General features: G+C 42.7%; 2 protein-coding genes across 13 annotated transcripts in view; both read left to right on the top strand.

Annotated features, from left to right (window-relative positions):
• The first annotated feature begins 147 nt into the window (after window positions 1–147).
• Window positions 148–25,044, top strand: LOC139376539 (SUN domain-containing protein 1-like). Of its 12 annotated transcripts, XM_071119236.1 has the most exons (23): window positions 732–1,129; window positions 2,061–2,163; window positions 15,243–15,446; window positions 15,554–15,783; window positions 15,981–16,235; window positions 16,441–16,566; window positions 16,876–17,013; window positions 17,644–17,724; window positions 18,059–18,172; window positions 18,281–18,379; window positions 19,077–19,170; window positions 19,262–19,323; window positions 19,478–19,632; window positions 19,762–20,031; window positions 20,200–20,301; window positions 20,409–20,479; window positions 20,576–20,720; window positions 21,621–21,929; window positions 22,647–22,731; window positions 22,965–23,080; window positions 23,262–23,429; window positions 23,638–23,730; window positions 23,911–25,023. In XM_071119236.1, the coding sequence occupies exons 2-23, from the start codon at window positions 2,096–2,098 to the stop codon at window positions 24,025–24,027; spliced, it is 3,102 nt and encodes a 1,033-aa protein (XP_070975337.1). In that variant the 5' UTR covers window positions 732–1,129; window positions 2,061–2,095; the 3' UTR covers window positions 24,028–25,023. The 12 variants fall into 12 exon arrangements, with proteins under 12 accessions (XP_070975344.1, XP_070975337.1, XP_070975343.1 ...); XM_071119238.1 differs by lacking the exon at window positions 16,876–17,013 and having other exon boundaries at window positions 935–1,129; window positions 23,911–25,029; XM_071119233.1 differs by having other exon boundaries at window positions 935–1,129; window positions 18,059–18,379.
• The window catches only part of LOC139376538 (trichohyalin-like), a 375,197-nt gene continuing 370,854 nt past the window's right edge, over window positions 20,763–25,105 (top strand). The window contains exon 1 of the mRNA XM_071119232.1: window positions 20,763–20,768. The gene's annotated coding sequence lies outside the window, so the exon portion shown is untranslated. The remainder of the gene's footprint in view (window positions 20,769–25,105) is intronic.

Here is a 25,105-nt window from a genome sequence, read left to right as displayed (position 1 = left end):
AGTCATTTTAGAGAGTTGAAATAACATAAAAAGCCTTTGTCAGTGATACGAAAGCGAAAGTCCTCCAGCCCTCTCTGTTCAACTCCAGTCCACAGGGTGCCGGTAAAGCACCAGTGAAGTGTGTTTACCGCAGGCATAAAACAGAAGAAGATATACGTTCACGTCACCGTTGACCGCGAAGGAGAGAACTGTCGTTCATACTCGTGTGATATTTCATTTTCGTGCGGGTTTTATCATGGTTATTTTGAGAGTCCTTTGTAAATGAAATGTTATTTGTAAGTATTCTGAGATGAGTTGTGTTTGGACGGTTTTGGAGTGCTTATCAAGAAACATTTACTGTCAAACTGCGACAAGAGTAAACCTACGTTAGCTAACCGGTCATCTGTCAACGTTAGCAAACTAACCCGTCACCTGTCAACGATAGCTAGCGGCTCGTCCATCGTGTGGCAACATTTACCCGTATTTGTAAATCATCTAACTACATTGACATTAAGGTAAGCGGACATATCCATGAACAGTATATAATATGAACTACTTTGGCAAACCGCTGGATGTATCCCAAAACAAAGTCACGTCTGGAAGTTTGACAGTTCATTTTTCGCGGGATCCCGCCCACTGTAAATTACAATTGGAGGTGAGGCTCCCAGCCTCCTTTGAACCGTGCACCGATTGGTTCAAGTTTGAAAAGGCTACTGAAGTGACATTTGACATTCTGCCTGCCTGTACAATTTACAAAGATTATTGTGTGTTCAGAGACCGGTGTGCACATGAGTAGCCCATTCTGGATGAGCGAACAAGCAACACTAGTACTAGCAAAGAGCAGTTATTTCTCCCGCTTTGTTGGGGAAGCCATTTTGGAATTCTGAATTTTTAATGACTAGGGATTATTCTTTTTTTGTACAGTTGATAGCTGACTCATTTACTCTTGTACCTACTGCAACGTGCCCACACTTTGAGGGATACTGTTTATATTGGGAAGTTTGAGGCAGAACAGTGCACCTACGCCCACTGGCTGCTCTACACCGTGACTCACGAGTCTGTATGTCATGTATGCGGCATGAAGTCAGCTAATTTTCGCTGCAGCTCTCCTGATCTTATTCTGTGGATTTACAAGTTGTATTTACAAAAGGCAAGTTAATGGTGTATTTGACTATACAAATGGAGAGTAGCTTGATAACTAGGCTGCTCTTTACTTCATACTCTGTCTGTAATTAGTCTGTTTGTGAATCTCACTGATACTTTCTTGTCTAAATTCAGTCTGAGTCCTTTTCTTTGTTTACACTACATGAGATGTGACTATGGAAGTTAGGCTAGTTACATAGGGTGACAGTTCAGAGTAGTTGTTTATTTCATTCATAGCCATACAGGTAAAACAGTACCTACCTGGGCGGCAGGTAGCCTAGCGGTTAGAGCCAGTAACCGAAAGGTCTTTGGTTCGAATACCCAAGCCGATTGGATGCCAAAAAATAAAGGAATTGATGTAACCCTAATTTGCTCCAAGGGCGCCGAACTACTATGGCTGACCCTGTAAAACGACACAAACTGCATTATCCGGTGTATGTGACGATATTTGTATTTTTTATGTTTGGGGCAGAGTTCTACAAATATTCTCATTGTTATTTTGTATGGAGAGATGTTTATGTACGTGTAAAGATGAGGATTGCTTATTACGTCTTTAAAATGGGTCTGTGTTCTTACCATGTATTTCTGGACAACTAATGGCCGCCGGATGTCTGTGGTTCCGAGTAGTACAGGTCCCACCCAGCCCTCTCATCACACTGTCTGGGTGTGACTTGAGTAAACTCCAAAGCTACTATTGCACAGCCATATACTTAAGTGCCATTAGAAAATGGATCCTGTCATGATGCAGCAAAATATCTAGTTTCTGAGGCGAGTTATTAAGCAGAAATTGGTTTTGGGGTAAGCAGTTACTCCTAAAAACATTATTTATACTAATTTAACTGCTACCTTTGTTAGTTAGGAGCTCATAGTATTGTTTGAATTGATGGGGTGAATATGTACTACTGGGTTGTAAAAGTCTCATGGTTTGGCTCTTGCAGTCTCATTACTGAGAAAAATTGGAGGCTGGACAGGCATGGACCATTCAAAAGTGAACTCACGCGCCCCACCCCCAGGGAACACTGGCTATACCTACTCTCACAGGTGAGTGTGCATGCAAAGCCGCCAGTCTCAAAGCCCTGAAAGAGGGATGTCCTGAATGATTTCAATAACTTTCCATTTTAAATGAGGGGTTCCAAAACCTCTTCACTCGTGGCCCCCCTTCCAGCATTGGGGGCGGCAGGGTAGCCTAGTGGTTAGAGCATTGGACTAGTAACCGAAAGGTTGCAAGTTCAAATCCCCGAGCTGACAAGGTACAAAATCTGTCGTTCTGCCCCTGAACAGGCAGTTAACCCACTGTTCCTAGGCCGTCATTGAAAATAAGAATTTGTTCTTAACTGACTTGCCTAGTAAAATAAAGGTAAAAAAAAAAAAAAAATTGGAACAGCTTGTGCCTGCATCACATCTTTTTCTATAGCACTGTTCATGACAAACTGTTCACACCCCTCTTATTGGTTGAAAGAATTTCAGGTTAAAGCTTATTTCCTATAATTCTACACATTTTGTCATGGTGTACTAAGAACATTTTTCAGTTTTAAAGCTATTTTTCTTGCAATTCAATACATTTTGCCATGTCTAATGTGTATTCATGTGCTATTTAAGTGGCAACAATATCTATGGGTTAAACTTAAATAACAAAACGTTAGCTGATATGGGCTAGTTGATCCGGGCTAGTTGAGCCAAAGTTATAAATAGCTCTAAGGTATGCAATGACAAATTGATACACTACTCAATTTCGAAAAGTGCACCTTGTGCATTCTATTACAACTTTCAAGAGTATGATTTTTTTTTATTTTTTTTTAAAGCTGGACTGAGTATTTGAATTTTTTGGGGGGGGTCGAGCGGGTAGAGCCCCACAGTTTGGGAACCACTGGTTTAGTCGATGGTGAGCATAAATTGGCTTTTTTGTGTCAAATACCCTAGATGTGTTTGCTTTGATCAAGGGCTTGTTTCAACAAATCACACTGGTAGGACTTGCATGCATACGTTTCTCAGATGTTAATTTTGATTTGAAATGTTATTTGAGTAACTGTAGCCCAAGGTGGTTTTCCAGGATTGCACTTTCTGGCTAAAATTTTAGCCTTCTAACAAAATAAATGTCACGATTTAGGGTAGTTGAATGATTTTATTCAGAGATTCCAGCTCTCATTCTGAGCCGTGTTTATATAGTATTATGGAACCACTCCACGTGTATTTGGCAATGTTCCCCTTTCTGAAAAAGAGAAGTGCAAAGCGGATATGTGTCACAGACCCACTGTTTTGTTCTTTGACTGGGTGTGTCTGTTATGTGTGACTCAGAGAGAGGGTGTAGATGTTGGAGCTGTTGCACGTGATGTGACAATATTAGCCATTTTATTTCACCATCTGCTCTTAGAACACACAAGCCTGATAGACAAGTGCTCCTATATACTTTCTCTGTTCTTTGCAGTTGCGTTTGGTCTAGCTTCGCTAATAAAACAGAAAGGTTTTAATTTCACTTGCCTCTAAATGGTAGATTTACATACTACTAGGGCTGTCCCCAACTTTCGATTGGTCAATTTTAGAATCTCTTAATTTACTTTATTTTTTAAAGGTTTATATTGGCACATCCTATGTGTCTTGTTAAGGAGAACCATTCCCTCAACCCTGGCTCTCTTTACCTGACACAGGTATGCATTGTATGCACGTGACCAAAGACCCATTCGCACGGGAGTAGTATTACTAGAGAATGTTGGTTATGTGATTTATTATTCCAGAAGAGGATTCGGACTGGATTCGTTTTTCTCAAACTGCCCCCTGTAGTTTACATCTTTTGTATTTTTTTTGTAAATTGAAAGTTAGGAAGGAAGCCTGGAGGTTTTTATTCTAGTTCTGAAGATGTCCAGGTGATAGGGCCACACTGATAGCTGGTTTCTAAACCATACCATATTTGCTAAAGTGTTGGCATAATATTTGAATTGAGGAAGTGTGTTATTTTAGCGGTCCGCAGTACATCCTAAATACTCCGCAGCCTTCAGATGTGAGCTAATCCGTGCAATTGCACTTGCAAAGCATTTTTAAGGCTATTGATAATTCTCATCTTAACAGTTCCAAACATTTAGGTCAGTTGAATGCGGCTGCTTTGCAATCTATTAACAGCAAGGGATGCATTAAATGGGGGGAGGGGGGGGATACTGATGCATTTGGCAATATTCCATTCATACGCCTAAACAAAATCATTCATTGTGAAAGTTGATAGGCTACATGTAGGCCGTTCATATAGTTTATATGCAGCACTTACTTTTATAGAATCAGTTATTGTTTTCTTGCACAAACTGAGAGAAACACTTGTCAAATGCCAACATTTCTCTTAAAACACAGGGATGTCAATTCACACGGGACTAGTATTATCAGAGGACATTGGAGTTGGCCAAAAAACTAAGTTATTCTGCCTAGAATTGTTACATTCCTGCCATTTAAAAATGACTGACATGGCAGATTCGGACGGGACTAAAATTACAGATGTGGTGGTTTTGTGCACATAATTGCATTCCACATGAGAACTTATCCCGTCCGAGGCCTCCCGGGTGGCGCAGTGGTTAAGGGCGCTGTACTGCAGCGCCAGCTGTGCCTCCAGAGACTCTGGGTTCGCGCCCAGACTCTGCCTTAACCGGCCGCGACCGGGAGGATGCGCGCTGTGTTAAGAAGCAGTGCGGCTTGGTTGGGTTGTGTATCGGCGGACGCATGACTTTCAACCTTCATTTCTCCCGAGCCCGTACGGGAGTTGTAGCGATAAGACAAGATAGTAGCTACTACCAATTGGATACCACGAAATTGGGGAGAAAAGGGGGGTAAAAAAACAACACATATCCCGTCCGAATAGGGCAAACTAGGGCTTGAACTATAGCCGTCTTTGCCATTCTGCTGCCATAGTCAAGACTAAAAAATGCTGTCCCTGCAAAACTAGAATAGTCCCAGTAAGCAAAATGAGTTAAATACTTATTTCCCTGATGTTGCCAATATGTATTTTAGATATTGAAATCGGGCTCATTTTTTGGTTTAGAATGAAAGCTGAAAAAGTAATTTTATAGATGTCTGTTCGGACCAACTCAAGGCTGTTCCAATTTATAAACATCAATATTTGGTCTAGTACATAGACAATGTATGTGGCAATCAACTGCTTCAAAAAAAATAAGTCTGCATTGGTCTGTGCTTACTGAGGTGTTGCCTGAAATTGAATTTTCTGAATGCCTATCTATGTGGAAGGCCTACCGTTTGTAAAATGACTTCCAGACAGGTAAAAAAAAATTGACTTCCAAAAGACGTCGGCTTATGCTTACTAGGGTGTAGCCTACCATGTCAGCCTGAAATAGATTTTTATGAATTCCCATCCATGTGGTAGGCCCACCGTTTGGCTTTATTAGTCCTGATTCCTGTGACAAATCAATTTGGCTATTTAGGCTCTGAATATCTGCTACCCAACTTTCAGGAGTTATCGCAAGCCTATTTGCAATGTGTTTACACAGCAGGAAATGCAAAAGTATTTCGTTTTTCACGAGTTTGTCAAATATAGTTAACCACTGATCATGACAATGGGGTGACACTCCTGGACAACAGTTGATTGTACGTTCCAAACTGTCCATTTTTACTTTGACCTGTCCTGTTTTTATGTTATGTTGCTTAACATGACGGGTCATTTTTTGCTTGAGTGCCATTTTTAGGTTAGCTGATTTGAAATTGAGAAACGTGCGTGATGTAAAAAGTGTCTGTCTCGTTACATTGTCATACATTTTATCTCCAGCCTGTAGGCTACAGAAAAGGCCACATACTCTTTCTACCATATTGTATATCTGCTACATGATTTAGTTTTTTTTTTTTTACTAAACATTGGAACGCAGCACAGCGGCCTTTGAGAGGCACTCTGGAACTGGACAAGCAAAATATTTTTGCGCTATTGACGAAGTGGGCACTGCTTATCCAAGGGTGGCATCTGCGCTCACCTAAAAAGCCCATGTGCCACTGGTTGAGAGAGATTATTTTTGGGCAGAATTATGTGAGGTTTTATGTGTCGTTTTGAGGTGCGTCTCGTTCAGTTTAGTGCCGAAATATTTACAGGTTGCTCAGGAGGTAAAGGGAGAGTCAGATGTGTGGGACATCTGACTAGTTGTGGAAAATACTGGGGATCAATAAAAAGAAGGTAAGGAGCAAGTGCTGTGTGCATATTGTGTGTCAAACAGGTGCTGTATAGACTACAATATAATTTTTCTGAGTGTTTGGAACAATTGTAAACGATACCAAATTAACTATAAGCATACCAGAGTAACTTAAAACTTTAAGCCTTTATTACAGCAAAGACTAAACAGTCACATTCATTTGTGAATCGAATTTCCGAAATGGAACGGTTTATTTGTTTAAGCTAATTATACAAGGCTTGCTTTATTGTATTTTAAAACAAATGGTTGATTGCATTTCAAATCATGAATGACTTGTATGCTGTGATGACATCAATAAATTAATGATTGCTACAGTAGCCTATAGAAGTGTTGAAATATAGGCCTAAGTAAGTTACAGTATTAAGGCTAAACTGGATGTGCTCTTAGGCCTACAGCTCGACTGTGGTTATACAAGGATGCTTTACTGCATTCGGGGAATATTCTGACCCTTTTTCCACATTATGTTACGTTACAGCCTTATTCTAAAATGGATACAATTATTTCCCCCTCAATCTGCACACACTGCCCCATAATGACAAAGTGAAAACATATTTTTAGAATTTTTGGCAAATGTATTAAAGTAACAGAATTACCTTATTTAGTATTCATACCCTTTGCTATGAGACTTGAAATTGAGCTCCGGTGCATCCTGTTTCCATTGCTCATCCTTGAGATGTTTCTACAATTTCATTGGATTTCACCGGTGACAAATTTAAATAGATTTGGACATTATTTGAATAGACACCGGTCTATATGAGTTCCCACAGTTGACGGTACATGTCAGAGCAAAAACCAAGCCATGAGGTCAAAGGAATTGTCCGTAGAGCTCGGATCTGGGGAAGGGAACCAAAACATTTCTGCAACTTTGAAGGTCTCCAAGAACACTGGCCTCCATCCTTAAATGGCAGCAGTTTGGAACCACCAAGACTCTTCCTAGAGCTGCCCCCCTCAGCCAAACTGAGCAACCGGGGGAGAAAGGTCTTGGTCAGGGAGGGGACCAAGAACCCCATGGTCACTCTGATAGCGCTCCGGAGTTCCTCTGTGGAGATGGTTGTCCTTTTGGAAGGTTATCCCATCTCTGCAGCAATCCACCAATCACGCCTTTATGGTAGAGTGGCCAGACTGTAGCCACTCATCAGTAAAAGGCACATGACAGCTCGTTTGGAGTTTGCCAAAAGGCACCTAAAGGTGTCTCAGACCATGAGAAACAAGATTCTCCGGTCTGATGAAATCAAGATTGAACTCTTTGGCCTGAATGCCAAGCATCACATCTGGAGGAAACCTGGCACCATTCCTACGGTGAAGCATGGTGGTGGCAGCATCATGCTGTGGGGATGTTTTTCAGGGACTGGGAGACTACTCAGGATCAAGGCAAAGATGAACAGCGCAAAGTACGAAGATCCTTGATGAAAACCTGCTCCAGAGCTCTCTGGAACTCTTCCTTACCCCTTCCGTCAGGACAACTACCCTAAGCACACAGCCAATACAATACAGGCGTGGCTTTGGGAAAAGTTTCTGAATGTCCTTGACTGGCCCAGCCAGAGCCAGGACTTAAACCCGATTTGAACAGTTCCAGAGATCTGAAAATAGCTGTGCAGTGACACACCCCCATCCAACCTGACCGAGCTTGAGAGGATCTGCATAGAAGACTGGAAGAAACTCCCCAAATACAGGTGTGCCAAGCTTGTAGCGTCATACCCAGAAGACTCGAGGCTGCCAAAGGTGCTTCAACAAAGTACTGCGTGACGGACCCGGTCTTTCAAAGATAATTTGTAAAAATCCAAAACTTCAGAACTGTGACCTTAATTGCCTACCATCTGTAAGCTGTTAGTGTCTTAAGGACCGATCCGCAGGTGCATGTTCATTAATTGTTTATCTCACCGCATTTATTCTGCGTGAACGTGCCTTAGACATGCTGCAAGGAGGCATGAGGACTGCGTATGTGGCCAGGGCAATAATTTGCAATGTCTGTACTGTGAGACTCCTAAGACAGGACGGAGAGCTAATCGTCCTCGCAGTGGCAGACCACGTGTAACACCTGCTCAGGATCGGTATATCCGAACATCACACCTGCTGGACAGGTACAGGATGGCAAAAACATTGTTACACCAGGAACACACACCTCCTCCAGTGCTCAGACTGTCCGCAATAGGCTGAGAGAGGCTGGACTGAGGGCTTGTAGACCTGTTGTAAGGCAGGTCCTCACCAGACATCACCGGCAACAATGTTGCCAATGGGCACAAACCCACCGTCGCTGGACCAGACAGGACTGGAAAAAGTACTCTTCGCGGAGTTGTGGTTTTGTCTCACCGGGGGTGATGGTCTTATTTGCATTTATCGTCGACGGAATGAGCACTACACTGGGACCTGTTGGATCGGAGGGTGAGAGCTAGGGCTGTACCAGTTGAATCTTATGTTAATACAAATATTTACACGTTTGCTGAAAATAAACAGGGATGACAGTGAGCACGTTTCTTTTTTTTTGCTGAGTTTGTCATTCTGTCCTTGAGCTGTTCTTGTCTATTGATGTTTTGTATTATGTTTTGTGTGGACCCCAGGAAGAGTAGCTGCTGCTTTTGCAACAGCTAATGTGGATCCTACTAAAATACCAATACTTAAATTCTTCTTCTTTTTTTTTTTTTAAAGAAATGTACATATTAGCAAAAATTTCTGAACCTCATTATTGGGAAATTATTTAATCAATTTTAGAATAAGGCTGTAACGTAAGAACATGTGTGGTCCTCATGAGAGCCAGTTTCATAGTGCTTGATGGTATTTGCGACTGCACTTGAAGACACATTCAAAGTTCTTGAAGTTTTCCAGATTGACTGGCCTTCATGTCTTAAAGTAATGATGGACTGTCATTTCTCTTATTATTTGAGATATTCTTGGACTTAGCCCTATTTGGTAAAATACCATCTTCTGTATACCACCCCTACCTTGTCACAACACTGATTGGCTCTAATGCATTAAGAAAATAAATCTAACTTTTAACAAGGCACACCTGTTAATTGAAATGCAATCCAGTTGACTTCCTCATGAAGCTGCTTGAGAGAATGCCAAGTGTGCAAAGCAGTCAAGGCAAAGGGTGGCTGCTTTGAAGAATCTAAAATATATTTTGATTTAACACTACTTTTTGATTACTATGTTTTTTCATAGTTTTGATGATTTCACTATTCTACAATGTTGAGAAATAGTAAAAAAATAAGGAAAAACCCTTGAATGAGTAGGTGTCAACTTTTGAGTGGTACTGTTTTTGTTTATTTTTTAAACAATTGCTTTAGGTCGGGCAGTAGCAATCTCGGTCGACCAGTAGCTTATTGACCAGACAATCGACCAGTCGACTAAATGGGTCAGACCTACATACCACAGACAGTAGTTATAGGGGGTAATGCTGTTGTATGTCCGACCTAAAAGTCATAGTGAGAGGGAGTGCAATTGTGGGGAATATTTCAGTGACCAGGTTCGGTGATAATCTGCTGCTCCCTAGTCTGACAAATTGTAAGGAAATTATACTGTCTGTGTAGCAACAGGTTCTAGTGTCTTTTCCTTCTAGAGTACATTTTATTGTGGGATTGGCTGGTCAGTGTTTGGCTTGATTGATTAACCTGGCTGCACAACTCTTGAGCAAATAGTTAGTCTCCAGATGTGTACTTAGGCGTGTAGCTTGTAAGTAGGCCTAGGCTTGCTTGATGCAGCATAGATCTGCGTTTATGTAAGAAAGTTATAAGCAAAGATCTCTGGCTGTTGCTATCTTATCGTGTTTGCTGATCCCTGCTCATGAAACACGATTGTTTGCACAGTCTTTAATCAGGATGGAGCTTGTCAGATCAAAATGTATTAGTCATGTGCTGAATACAACGGGTATATTATTTACAGGTTAATGCTTAGTTACGAGCCCATCCCCAACAATGCAGAGTTAAATAAAAAGGAAATAGTAACACAAACATGAGGCAATATACAAGGAGTAGCAGTACCGAGTCAATGTGCAGGGGTACTGGGTAATACAGTATATACATTCAGTGCTGGAAAGGTACCCAATTCTCATACTAGAGTAAAAGTCAACATACCTTAATAGAAAATTACTTCAGTGAAAGTCACCCAGTAAAATACTACTTGAGTAGAAGTCTAAAACTATTAGTTTTTTTAAGAATGTACTATCAAAAGTAAATGTAATCGCTAATATATACTTCAGTACTAAAAGTACAAGTGTAAATCATTTAACTCCTTATTAAGCAAACCAGATGGCTTTTTAATTTTTTAAATATATTTAATACAATTGTGGATAGCCAGGGGCACATTTCAACATCTACAAACCAAGCATTTTGTGTTTAGTAAATCTGACAGATTAGAGGCAGTAGGGATGACCAGGGATCTTCTCTTGAGTGTGTGAATTGGACCATTTTCCTGTCCTGCTAAGCATTCAAAATGTAGCTTGTACCTTTGGGAGTCAGGGAAAAAGCAAAGTATGTAATAAAGTTGTCAAATATAGAGTCGTAAAGTGCAGATACTACAACATTTTTGGGGGTACCTTAAAGTATTTTTACTGAAGTATTTTGCACCACGGTGTATCAGTGACTAGGCAATCAGGATATATTGTAAACAGAGTAGCAGTGTGTGTCAGTGTAGTATGTATGGGTAGAGGCTAGTGATTGTAAGGGAGTCGGTGCAAAACAATTAAATTAATAAAAGGGGTCAATGTAAATGGTCCTGGTAGCCATTTGATTAACTGTTCAGCAGTCTTAAGGCTTGGGGGTAGAAGCTGTTCAGGTGCCTTTTGTTCCTAGACTTGGCGCTCCTGTACCGCTTGCTGTGCTGTAGTCGGACTGTTCGCTCTGCTTGGGTGGCTGGCGTGTTTGACAATTTGTGAGATGTTGTCGGTCAAGAGGCAAAGATTTGACAGTCACAGATTTCCTGGAGTTGGCCTTAATGGACTATTGATTAACACTAAGATAGCGATAGACAATCAAGAATGGTATTGAGTTCTGTCTACATAGAAATTCCTCTTTTTGTTGCCATTGATTCTTTCTTTTTTTTTTTTTTGTGATTTATTTCACCTTTATTTAACCAGGTAGGCTAGCTGAGAACAAGTTCTCATTTGCACCTGCGACCTGACCAAGATAAAGCAAAGCAGTGTGAACAGACAACAGAGTTACACATGGAGTAAACAATAAACAAGTCAATGACACCGTATTAAAAAAAGAAAGTCATGAGGTAGGCAATAAATAGGCCATAGGAGCGAATAATTACAATTTAGCAGATTAGCACTGGAGTGATAAATGAGCAGATGATGATGTGCAAGTAGAGATACTGGTGTACAAAAGAGCAGAAAAGTAAAATATAAACAGTATGGGGATCAGGTAGGTAGATTGGGTGGGCTATTTACAGATGGACTATGTACAGCTGCAGCGATCGGTTAGCTGCTCAGATAGCAGATGTTTAAAGTTGTTGAGAGAAATAAGTCTGACTTCAGCGATTTTTTATTTTTATTTTATTTATTTTATTTTATTTATTTTTATTTTTTTTATTTATTTTTTTTTTTTTTTTTTTTTTTTTTTTTGCAATTCGTTCCAGTTACTGGCAGCAGAGAACTGGAAGGAAAGGTGGCCAAATGAGGTGTTGGCTTTGATCAGTGAGATATACCTGCTGGAACATGTGCTACGTACGGGTGGGTGTTATCGTGAACTGAGATAAGGCGGAGCTTTACCTAGCATAGACTTATCACTGTATGTTTTGGAATGAAGTCGCATGTCGTGATAGTTTTGTCTGAACTGAAACAAACCAGTTAGTGTGCAGCAGCAGGTTGGTAAGAACCGTGATAGTCTTGTCCTTTTGTGTGTGAGTGAGAGGAAGAGCGACTGCTGCACCCATTGGCCTGGTCTCACTGAAGCTGTCCTGGGCCTGGCTCCCCTTGCCCAGACCCCAGCCTGGGAATTTGGGTGGGATTGCCCGGGATCTCTGCTGAGGACACACCGCTGTCCCACGCAAGGGCCTAGAGCACACTGGCAGGAGGAGCAGCAGGCCAGGCAGAGGAAAGCACATAATTGGCTCTGCCAAGGCCCTGTGTAATCCTGGAGAGGCTTTATTTAGCTCAGGCGTTAGCAACTGGTGGTTCAAAACTGTCTCACAAGTGTTTTTTTTTAATTAAATTGTTTTAAATTGACTGCAAGGTTTGCACAAAAATATGACATTGATTTAGTAAAATGTTTGTTTTTGGTAAAAACATGGCAAATCACCAGGAATTCAGCTAAAAACGAGTTAAATTTAAGAAATCTGTTAGCCAAGTATTCCCACAAATAAAGACCCATACAGTGGTTAAGAGCGTTGGGTTAGTAAACAAAAGGTTGCTGGTTCGAATCCATGAGACAACTAGGTGAAAAATCTGTGCCCTTGAGCAAGGCACTTACCCACAGCGACTTACAGAAGCAATTAGGGTTAAGAGAGTCTGCTAAATGACTCAAATGTAAATATGTGATCGTGTCTCAATGTAATCAAGGTATGAAATTGTTATTCTCTAAAATCATCTCTTTTTGGGCTTAGTTGTGGTCAATTTGCAGTGTATAACTTATAATTATGTTCCAGCCCCCGACTATCCGCTCTGCCAAATATCGGCCTGGAGCTAAATCTAGTTCCCTACCCCTGATTTTAGCGAGTGATGGAAGACTCAGTGGGACAACCAGAGGGCAGGGTGAGTTTATTTTTATGTAGGAAAGAGCCCCACTAGTCCTTTGTTTATGGATTACCAACATTATTTTATAGAAAAGTTCAGGGACTCATGTCTCTTTTGTAGCAGGTCTCCCTTCTCTTCCTCCTTTTGTACAGTCAGTTGCACTTAAAAACTGACCTCCCATGTCAGTTTAAAATGCATAATGTAAGGATTGGTGTCATTGTTTCACTGAGGGAGGGGGGGGGGGGGGGTTGTTGAGTAGGTAAGTGGCTCGTCTGTCCCTGGCTACAGGAAGTGAAGTGTAGCCTAGGCTACATACAGTAAGTGAAGTAGTGTTAGGTTGCCTGAGCTCTCCTGGCTCGCAGGATAGTGTGTGGAGTGTCTGTGGGTGTTCATGATGTTTATCCGTGGGTTTATTTCCCTGGGATGAGCGACGGTGACGAGGGGTGGACTCTGGAGAGCTGGGGTTGGACAGACCTGTGTGTATCATCCTCATTTCTGTTTCATTACCTTCTTTGTGTGTGTGCACTTGGCTATGTTTAGATAGCAAGCAGGGTCACTCCTATGTGCTCACCTTGAAGGTTGTGTGTGTGTGTGTTTTCATAGGGATTAGGTTTCAGGCTGTAATAGCCTGTCATGCATTGTTTTGGAAAGTTGTTATACTGTGCTAGCTATTCCCGACTTGGACTTCAGTTAGCCTTATGATCTTATCTGTCGCAAGTATAGATTTTGAAACGGTTCCAAAGTCCAACAATGTGAATGCCGGACAGAGTTGTTCCTTGAGAGATGGCAGCAGTTAGCTTTTTTTTGGGGTTTTTTTGTTGCAAGGTTAAGTTGGGCATTGCCTAATAAATTAGACTGATGCCAACCTGGTTACAGTCTGAGATGATGCCGTTTTGTTTGGAACATATCATCTGAACAAGTGCTACAAGCCAGAATGTTGAATAAAATGTAATTGGGGAAAAAAAGTTGATGTTAATACTCGATACCAAGGCATATTATCCGAAGTCAGAGAATGGTACTTGACCCAGACACAGAATGGTACTTGATCCAGCTACTCCTCTGTTCAATCGTTGGGCATCTTTTTAGTAAAATATTTTACGTGACAGCCATGTATGCATGAATAAACCAATTACACAATCAATTTGACTGTTTTACCAATGTCACTACTTCACATAATGGCATTAATTTATTGGAATGGTACATCTCCATTTGATAAACTGGGCATATCAGGATGTAGCCTCGGTCTATTCACAATACAGGTGACTTCATATTCAGTAGGAGTGTTTGCATGCGTTGACTTATTGAGCTTGTTTTGGCTGATGTCCTCTGTAGCCCCATGAATCTGCTTCACTTCCATGTGGGACTTATTTTATTGTACTGAACAACATTTGCATAGAAGTAGCTTATTTTATAAAAGTGTGCAGAATCTCTTAACCTGTAATGCTTTCATTCACAAGCGAAGAGGGGTGCGGCCTGTTGGAGCCCTTTGGGGGAGAGGGAAAGAAGTGAGGGAGAGATTTTAAGCGAATTCATGTTTTTGGTGGCAATCAGCATATTTTGCGTTTCACAAAGGTACTAGGGTAGTGAATTGATGCTATTAACTTCATGATGCTAGCAAGGAAAGTTAGCCTAGCTGGAAGCTACCGGTATCGTCTTGCATTGTAAAGTGTTCTAGCCTGTATGAACATTCGTTGTTTTGCTCAGTTTCAAAAATGTTACGTGTAGTGTCTCAAATATTCACGTGTGTTAAGTTCTGTGCAGCATGAGGGAGCTAACATGATGCAGCTCAGACTCCGATTGCATGCTTGCATTGAGTGGAGCAGGCACGGTGCGTTCCGTGGAGGACATTGGCTGCGACACACAATTTACAGAAGTACTGAAAGTAACAAATTCGAGTACCAAACTGTTTTTCCATGTTCTAGTGTACAGGAATTTTGGTATACTGTTCAACACTGGACAGGGGAATACAATGGCAGCCTCAGTTTAATCATTGTGCTGACAGTACAATGTTTTCTGCCATTGGGGACCAATTGCACCTTCCCTGTTTTTGTATATTAACTGTGAAGGAAGTTGGATCATAGGCTCTACTTTAATATTTATGTGTGATGTATAGGCTACATAATATGGTAGTACATTTGAAGAAGTGCCCTTTTCAAGACACCAAGGACAATGAAAACCGAAGGGCATTGCCAATCGATTGAATCACTGATTAGAGACTGCGACTTTTTTTTTTATTCTAATCTAATGCATTCCTCCCATCTTCTCTTCCTTGTGTTGCTCAGCTCCAGCTACTCTACAACAGCCCTGGACTTTGAGAAGGAGCACAGGATCACGCCCGTCTTAGAGTCTCCCAGGATGTCTCGGCGGAGCCTGCGTCTGCACTCCACCACTGGTCTCTATGGCGACGACAGCTTGGACTCTTCTCTCAACCACATGTACCACAGCGCCTCCTTCAGTGCAGGAGGAGCCAGTCGCAGAGATTCCAAGTAAGCGATGTTGTAGGTCGCCCTATGGTTCCTTCAATTGATTTGGGCCCAGAAAATGTTACATCCATGGTTTTCTATGTCTAATCTGACTTTCTGTTCTCTCCCAGGGCGTTGAAGAGCAGGAGGTCTCAGCAGCACTCTGTCTCCTGCTCCCAGTCTCTGCTCCTCACCACGCCCCTTAAGAGCCAGCATGGCTCCCAGCAGCACAACAGCAGCCTGCACAGCGTGGCCGCCAGCGACGCCTCCCTGCTCTCCTCCATGCTGGACAAGTCGTGTATCCAGGAGCGCACACTGGTCGAAGGCTTCTGGGGCTTGGATGAAGACTCTGAACTCAAAGGTCATTTTTAAAAGGAACTTATCAATCAGTTACTTGTACTGTCCGCAACATCAGCCTGTGTCTTGAATGGATTCCTTTACAATGAGCAATTTTGTTAATTATTATTATTTTTTACATTTATCATTATTTATTTTTTAAATTTGTAATTTTTTAAAATTAATATATTTATTTTATATGATCAAATCTGTGTTTCTCAGAGCGGACCATGACAGACAGTATGTGTGAGGCCAACGGAGACATTAACTCTGCACAGACCCAGACCTCCATGGTCAACGGAAGCTTCTGTAAGGACCGCACGATCCACCTGGACAGAAATTACGCGCTCACTGCCTACTCCAAGCACTCCTCAACTGCAGCCCGCTCTGCCACCAACAAGCAGGCCCTGACAGCCCCTGCCGCCTCACCTCCCTCCACCATCTACGCCAGGGACAAAAGCCGCAAGCACAGGACGGGTGAGCGAGGCAGCCACAGAAGTACTATAACGTGTATGTCCTTAAAACGTGCGTTGTACCTGGGAGTGTGAGTTTTGCCTTCCCATTTTCGTTTTGAAGGAATATCATACAGTGTAGATGCGTGAGTTTTGGCATTTCTTAACATTTTGACATGTTGTGATTATGTAAAGTGCATTTTGAACTAAGTTGACTTGATTTGATTCAGGTGTGCTGGTGTCCTTCTCGGACACCTGTGTGCGCGTGAGCAGGAGGGCAGCAGCCTCTGTGGCGTCCGTCTTCTCACTGCTCTTACAGAGTGTGCTGCTGCTGAGGTCACGTAAAGAGGGCACAGGTATCAGGCTCTGCGCCGGCTCTGCCTCTTGATGTCTTTACAGCGCCAACATTTCCTCTCTATTCCTCACACATCTACCTGGCAGCTTCCCACTTTTTTTGTGTTATGAATGATGACTATATCAGATAATTCACTGTTTATAGATGGGGGGGGGGGGGCTCAACTTTTTCCTGCTCTCTGTAACAGTGGCTCGTGCAGGCTGCCAATACATCTGATAAAGCATGTTGCTGAAGCTTAACATAATCATGTCATCTGGGTCGTTCTTTTAAAAAAAATATATATAAAAAAAAATACGCTCTTTCTCTTTAGGTGTCCTGTGGTCAGCTTTAGACACCTGTCTGAACCATAGCAGGAGGGCAGCTGCCTTCACTGTGTGTGTAGTGACTCTGCTCATACAGGCTGCTGTGCTGAAGACGGGCAGTGTGGGCAGAAAAGTGGTTAATGGAGGTATTCCACTGCTCTTTTTTTTTTTTAGAGGCTAACCCATTTTTTTGTGGCATCTGGGCTTCCACAAGGCGGGTGTTGATTTGCGTGGGTCAATACTTGACACTTGATTTCAGGAATCTTGCTGCTTGCAGTGCACCAATTCTTCATTTCACTCTTGCTTTGACTCTGTTTTTGAATAGATAATGGTGAATGAGTCTTTTCCTGCTGCACTGTACTGAACCTGCACTGACTCTGGAGGTTGCAGATGCTGTGTGAATGATCATGGTGGCTTTCACTGATTAACCTGAACTCACACTCCTTGTCACTGACTTCTGACTTCTCCCTCTTTCTTTTTTTCTTTCTCTTTTTCTAGGGGGAGAGAGGCTGACACTACCACAGTTTATCCTGCCTACACCTTTCACTCCTTTTTACATCACACTACCTTTTTATATTCTGGTGTTTTCACTTTGACCACACAGATTTCACCCTCTGTTTCTCTTCCAAACAAATGGGCTGCTTTAGCTGTTGCCCTGGTGACATGCAAATGCTCTCGACTCACTATGTTCCTCAGCTCCGGTGAAGGGAAGGAGGGATGTTTTTGAAGTTTGTCTATTTAGTTGTTTTATTTGATTTCTTTCTTATTGGTTGTAGCTCACTCCAGCTACTGCGGAAGCATGAATGTAAATGAGTTGGGGACTGAGGGGAAACGCATGAATCTGAATGGTGCTCTTTGTAAGTGTAACTGACTTTGACATTTTTGTTGACTTTGACATGTACTATGTATGTGTATTTTTTGTATTTTTTAAAGGTGATTGGTGTAGTTAGTGAGTAGCCTACATCTTGTGCTGTAGCTGAGTGCTTCTGTCACTGGGCAACCCAGAGATGTAAAGAGAGCTTCCTCTTAGCCTTTCACTCACTCTTTGTGGCTACACACATCTGCCATTTACTTGTGTTAGGTTTCTTTGTTAGCAGAAATGTCAGCCCTTCTGATGTTTTTATAATTTTCTTTAGTCTCTCAAAACAATGTCATCCTTTTGCTGCTCATCCACACTGCTTACGATAACAGGTGACGACTGCAAAGGGAAGCAGCGCGTGGAGACGCGCATTGTCCAATCCTCATCACGGGTCCGCCGGTCACACCATGTGTTGGGGGAACTGTGGCTTGCCACTGCTTACTCAGGTTACCTATTAAGCGATCAAACTCTGGCCTATCCTCATACACTTGAAATGAATGAATCCAGTTCAACCTTTTTAGTCCCTTGTTTTTTGTTACTTGGTTGGTCCCCAGGCTCCAGTGTGTTGTGGGCGGGGCAGAAGGCAGGCTCAGCTGTGCGGTCCGTGATGAGGAGGATGCTGTCTGTTCTCTGGTTGGCAGCCGTGTCCCCAGGTCACCATTTTACCATGTTTCAAATAACTCCACACTCTTACCGTGTTTAACCAGCCTCTCAACCTCCGGATAAACCTCTGCTTGGCCTGCATGTTTCCTCCTAGTTCTAGTCTCCCCATGGCTAGCTTGTGTGTCTTTCTACCTTTTAAAACCTATTAGAATGGTGGCTTGGAGTGCAATCTAACCTTGCGGTTTAACAGGTGCTGCAGGCTCTTACAAAATACTGGGACTCATTCTTACCTGTTCCATTTAATTTGCGTTTCATCATTTGAATTTGCTGTGTTAGGCTAGGAAACTACAACGGCTGTCTGCAGAAGTGTTTCCCCATCTGTCTGCTGCTTCTGTCCCTCTGGGCGGGAATTTCGATTTTAAAATCTGTTCCAAGAATGGGAGCAATTTGTCAACAGGAGTGTGATGGAGTACTGCGGTTAAACGAAAGATGGGCTCTCCCTAAAAAAAATATATATAAAAATAAATAAAAATCTCTGCTGCACTCTGCATCTACGCTGACAGAGAAGAACACTGTTGCTCTATCGCCCCTGTCTGTAACTAACTCCGTAACCTGCACTTACCTCATCTGGTGAATGTACTTAATTACCTAATCTTTAGTGCTGTGTGGAAGTGCCTCTACCCCTCCCACCTCCTGAAGAACTTCCACTAATCTGCTCTCCATGGCTTTCTTTTATTGTGTGTTCAGGGAAGTCAGTGACCGGGGCTTTCTGGTGGCTGGGGACTGGATGGTATCATCTGGCCACCGTCATGTCGCTCCTCAACATCTTCGTCTTGACACGGTGAGTCTCTTGGGGCTGCTGGAGTAACACCCGAGGCTTGTGGATGGGATACATGTGATCACACTAACAAGGGTGTTCCTGTTTTTCATAGGTGCCTTCCCAAGCTCCTCAAACTCCTGCTGATTCTGCTCCCATTCCTCCTTGTCCTCCTGGGTGAGTAGTACCGCTCTTGCTGTCCACCCCGAAGCCCTGCTGCTGGTTATCCATATTCCGTAGTACTGTGCAGTCACTTATTCTGACATATTTCAACCGCATTCCACTGCAGACACCTTTTCTGTCTCATTTATCCTCCTCTGGGTTCTCCCAGCTCTGTGGCATTGGGGTCCGTCCAGCCTGCTGTCTGTGTTGCCTGCCATTAACATCACTGAGTGGAGGACGGCCTACTCCTTCAGTCAGACCCCTCTGGAACCAACCAAAGACAGCCAGCCCATCATGGCTCAACCACCACCAGCTGTCTCACAGGTTGAAGTGATATTGATGCTCGTATTCATTCACCATTTATGATTGTCATCTTGCGTAAGACCATCTAATTCTATGGATGAGGCTAGTTGCACAGTTAGCTGACCTCTATCCTCCCATGTATGAGAGCAGCCAGGCAGTGTGCTGGTGTCTGTGGACTCTGAGCGCCTAGCCCGGTTGGAGCAGAGGCTGGCCCAACTGTGGGAGAAGGTGGAGCGAGGGGGCCGAAGGCAGGAAAACCAGCACAGGGAGGTGCTGAGTCTCTACCAGTCTGTACGAGAGCAGCTGGACACCCAGACGGACAAGGACAGCATGGGGCTGTGGGTGTCTGGCCTGCTGGAGGAGAGACTCCTTCTGCTGAAGAGAGGGATGGAGAAGGATGCAGCACTGCGGAGAGAACTGGTGAGATTATCCTGGTTGGATTGTTAGGGATTCATTTTATCCAGTATATTAATTTAGCTTGTAATGAAAAGTAAACAAGTATACAATTCGGTACGCTTATTTGGTTAGCTTTTTTACTTTTTTTTAGCTTCTGTATGCTCATTCAGCTACTCTTCCTGTGTTGTTCAGAGTCAGGAGATTGGAGAGCAGTATGTGGTGCAGCAGCAGGGCCAAGAGTCTCGTCTGGCTCAGCTAGAGGTGCTGCTGCAGACACTGACTGCCAAGACAGAGGTATAGACTCAGAGCCTATACTCAATTCTATGCACTTACTTTACTGTAGAAGCTCTATTAAAAAGTATTTGTCATATATCCATGTTATGTTGATTTTACGTCTTCAGGAGGTGCAGAGGAGGCAAGCAGACACTTCCAGTGCTACACCTGCACTGCCACCAGTTCCTGTGCAAGTCAAGTGAGTTCAGCACTTAACCATTTTGGATTGTAATAATTCAATAAAATCATGATTGGTGTTGAATATTCCTCCTCGTGACAATGTGTGCTCTTTCAGTGTGGGTGTGGACAGCGAGTCCCGTGATGCCTTGCTGGCGGAGGTGCAACTTCTAGAGGCAACGCTGGGGGGCATTAGGCAGGACCTGCAGGGGGTGATGGGATGCCAGGGCATGTGTGACCGCCTGGACACACTCCATGAAACGGTGAGTAGCTTGCTCTGTACTGTGCATGCATTGTACCAGGGCTTGACATTACCATTTTTATTTTTAACATGTCCAAAAGCTCAAGTCACTTGGTTTGTAACACCATAGGCCAAAAAGGTGACTGAGAATTGGGTTGTAAATGATACAAGGAACCACTTGACAAAATAACCTTATTATCACTGGTAATCACATTATTATCACTGGTATTGACAATGGAAGGCTGCTGGTCTCTTATCCAATGTGGTAGATCTCCTGCTGTTGTGGCCTTGAGCAAGGCAGTTAACTCGCCACAAATTAAAACACTGCACTGACAGGCTACTGTATAAAACACGTGGGCCGTCAACCTTCCATCTGGAGAGCTACTGGGTGTGCAGGCTTTTGATCCATCCCTGCTCAAACATACCAGTCAGTTTATCAAGGTCTTGTTTAAAAATAAAAATACATGTTTTTAACAATGTGTTGTGTTCGAGCAGGGCTGGCGCAAAAGCCTGCACACCCAGTAGCTCTCCTGGATGAGGGTTGGCCACTCTGCAACATTACAATTACAACCAAATACTTGTGAAATAATTCCCTCATTCAATGACCCAGGGATCAAATGGATACGGTGTGGGAGGTAGCTAACTGTACTGAACAAAAATATAAACGCAACACGTTTTTAAAATTCCGTTCATATAAGGAAATCAATCAATTTTCTATGGATTTCACCTGACTGGGCAGGGGTGCAGCCATGGGTGTGCCTGGAAGGGCATAGGCCCACCCACTCGGAGCCAGGCCCAGCCAATCAGAATGAGTTTTTTTCTCCCCATGGCTGCACCCCATGATTTTGCTGGAGTTCTTTATATAAATCCTCTCTGTTGACCTCTGTCTGATGGTGTCTGTCTCACTGTGTGGTTGTGGCAGGTGTCTGAGCAAGTGTCTGCCCAGGTGAGGACGGAACTGCGGGCCCTGTTCTCTCGCAGCGAGCAGGTCGGAGATTCCCAAACCGGAGAAAAGGAGCTCCCAGAGTCCCTGCTGCAGTGGCTCTCTGAGCGCTATGTAAGCGGGGCTGATGTGCACGCCTCTCTGACCTCCCTAGAGCTCAGCATCCTGCAGAACGTGACCCTGCAGCTGGAGAAGAGCAGGGCCAGGCAGGAGACGCACAGCACTGAGACTGTCACTCAGACTGTGATGCACACTGTTGGAGCCGCAGGGGCCGGGATGTCTGAGGAGGTAGGAGGTTTGGTTTGGGGAATTTTGTAGTTTTTATTGGTCTAATTATTTTTTTATTAAGAAATCGCTGAAGCATTTCCCGGTTGCTAAAATTGGAATAGTTTGCCTAATTTCAGTTTGACTAAATTAACAAGTATAGTGTAGAGAAGTGTTTGCCAACTAGCGGACCACGGGTGGCCGTTTTTATATGGCCAACCTAAGTATTCCCATGCATTATAGAGTGCAACGTGATCATATACATATGTAAGCAAGGTTTGAAATGCTTATGTTTTAGTCAAATATAGATATTTTTAAATGTGGGCTTCTTGCGGTCAATTTGCAGTCTAGAAATGATTTGTAATTGTTCTGGCCCCCGGACCATCCGCTTGAGAAAATAATCGACCCGTGGCTGAATTTAGTTGATGAAAGCCTTGTACCATTTAAACTGCTGTGAAATATATTTTCTATAAACAAAAAGGTTATATGTTCAGCTGTTTTAAAGCTGGTGTACAAAACTGGAAGTAAAAGACGCAAAAACTAAACTTAAGAACAGAAAGCATTTAAATGGCGCACATAGAACCGATCTACTGCTCTAACTCTTGTTTCAGTGAATTTGGTTGGGTCACCCAAAAAGTTAAGATTGAGTGTTTTGGATTTGAAAATTATTTCATGCAATGTGATCGTCTGCACTATTCCATTTCCTCACCCAACCACTATTTTCCTTTCTTCCTCCTCCAGCATGTACAGCTCATAGTGAAGAATGCTCTGAAACTCTACTCCCAGGATCGGACTGGCCTGGTAGACTATGCTCTGGAGTCTGGCGGTAAAGTTTCACAGTTGTTGTGATGGGGCGTGGCGACTAGGCTTTAAAAAATAAATACAAATAATGAATCATCTACTGCCTATTATTTGAATGATCTGTTTGTACTTTGTACAGTAGTTCCTGGTATGACTCGCTTTAACATTGCCCTCTGTGTAAAATGGGTGTGGTTGACATTGTGTACAGTCATGAAAGTGACATGAGCTATCAATGGCTGTGTTTTTCTGTGTCTACAGGCGGCAGCATCCTAAGCACTCGCTGCTCTGAGACGTACGAGACAAAGACTGCACTGATGAGTCTGTTTGGCCTCCCACTCTGGTACTTCTCCCAGTCTCCTCGTGTGGCCATACAGGTTCGAATTAAGTCATCGCACCACATGAGACGAATCTGAGTTTTATGATCTCTTCGTGATTTACTAGATTCATTACATTGGGTTTCCGTTCCTGATACTGCCTTGCCGACACATGGAAGACCTTTTCAAAAGTAGTCCATCCATAACCTGGTTTAATCTTGAGCTCTCTCTTACACTGCAGCCTGACGTCCATCCAGGGAACTGCTGGGCGTTTCAGGGTTCTCATGGTTACCTGGTGATTCGTCTCTCCATGAGGATCGTGCCCTCTGCCTTCTCATTGGAGCACATCCCCAAATCCCTTTCGCCAACAGGCACCATCAGCAGCGCCCCGCGCCAGTTTACCGTCTATGTAAGCCATGCAAACCTCAACTACCCTGCTTACCCAATTAACATTAATGTCGGCTATTACTGGCTCAGCCATTCAGAAGCAAACCTAGTAGACACTCAAGTCAGTCACACACATTTACTGTGAGTGTGCTCTGGTGAGGCGCTACTGATTGACACATTTTATTGCTGTGGATCTCTGCTGTTTTCTAACTGTGTACTCTTGTTTCCAGGGTCTGGATGATGAGTACCAGGAGGAGGGTAAGTTACTGGGCAGCTACACCTACCAGGATGATGAAGATGCGCTTCAGACTTATCCTGTCACCGTAAGTACACTTCAACACTACCTCAAGGGGCTTGATTGGCCAGTGGAAGATGTTATGTTAGTAGTCCACATGGCATTTATCTCTAGTACGGTTAGAGATGGTGACTTGGAAAGTTTTAGGTCTTGATACTTCTTACATGGCTTGAGTCTAAATTGAGTGTCTTCTGCTATCTATCCACAGGAGGAGAATGATAAAGCCTATCAGATCATTGAGGTTCGAGTGCTGTCCAACTGGGGTCACCCGGAGTACACCTGCCTGTACCGCATCAGAGTGCACGGTCAGCCCAGTGTCAACTGATGGCACAGATCAGACCACCCTGTCTACATTTTAATGTTCTGCAGATGACTGGAGACAATTATGCGCACACGTAAATATGCTTGATCCACAAACTTTCTGTGCACTAACTCATCCCACCAGGACAGAGGCTCTAACAGAGTGACCACAGGTCTGAATCTGAAGCATGGCCACTGGTGCCTGACTTTTGAAGGACTATCACCCAACCACTAATAATTTATTACATTTGTAAAACGGCTTTCATTTGACAGAATAATCTCAAAGTAACATTGGGCTCCTAAATAGGGGAGGAAAATATGGATGCGATTCTGTGCTTTACTACGTCAGACAAGATTTTATTGGTTAAGGAATGTTTCAAGTACATTTACTCAGTCTATTTATACATGCGCTATATGTGTTGACAACTGAATTCATGTGTGTTGAGCCCTTGTCGCTCATGTTGAAACCAGGGCCCATATCCACAAAGCATATCAGAGTAGGAGTACTGATCTAAGATCAGTTTGTCCTTTTGGATGATAATGAATAAGATCATAGATCAACTCCTCTAAAATGCGTTGTGGATATGGGCCCAGGTTCTTACGAACAACGGAAGAATGTAAACTTGTACATTTTGTCAATAGTTTGTCATTTTTAAGTCTACTAATATCAGTGTTGCTTTGAAATATGTATATGCTGCAATTATAAAATGTTATTAATTTGTTTGCATTTTTTTAAAGGGAATTTACCGCTCAAGTAAGTTAAGGATATCTTGCACTGGTCCTTTCAGCCACAGAAGTCAGGCTTTAGCCCTTTATTGAGTATCTTCAAGTGCCCAGTTGTAAATCTCATTGTTTGTCCCGAGTTACTGAAATGCCAATCTGTGTAATATATTTTTGTAAAGGCTTTTTGGACTATTTGTAAATGGTCTTGGGACTATACAGGTTTATTTTGTTTTATAATTTTATTTTTGTCTTTTGTACATAATTGTAATGTGTAAAATGTTCAAATAAATAACCTTGATTTTGATTTATGTATCAGTCATTGATTTGAGTTTAGCTTTTTTTGATTTATTAATAACTTTGAAAGGAAATAAGGCAGAATA

This window comes from Oncorhynchus clarkii, chromosome 20, assembly GCF_045791955.1.
Source record: "Oncorhynchus clarkii lewisi isolate Uvic-CL-2024 chromosome 20, UVic_Ocla_1.0, whole genome shotgun sequence".
NCBI lineage: Eukaryota > Metazoa > Chordata > Actinopteri > Salmoniformes > Salmonidae > Oncorhynchus > Oncorhynchus clarkii.
This window is presented reverse-complemented; position numbering and strand designations above follow the sequence as displayed.

What these genes read in the sequence shown, in the direction of transcription:
- LOC139376539 (XM_071119233.1), top strand. Translation starts at nt 2,096, where the DNA reads ATGGACCATTCAAAAGTGAACTCACGCGCCCCACCCCCAGGGAACACT. An exon ending in TGAAGACTCTGAACTCAAAG is followed by an intron (nt 15,784 to 15,980) that starts GTCATTTTTAAA and finishes TGTGTTTCTCAG; the next exon opens with AGCGGACCATGACAGACAGT. An exon ending in GAATCTGAATGGTGCTCTTT is followed by an intron (nt 17,725 to 18,058) that starts GTAAGTGTAACT and finishes TTACGATAACAG; the next exon opens with GTGACGACTGCAAAGGGAAG.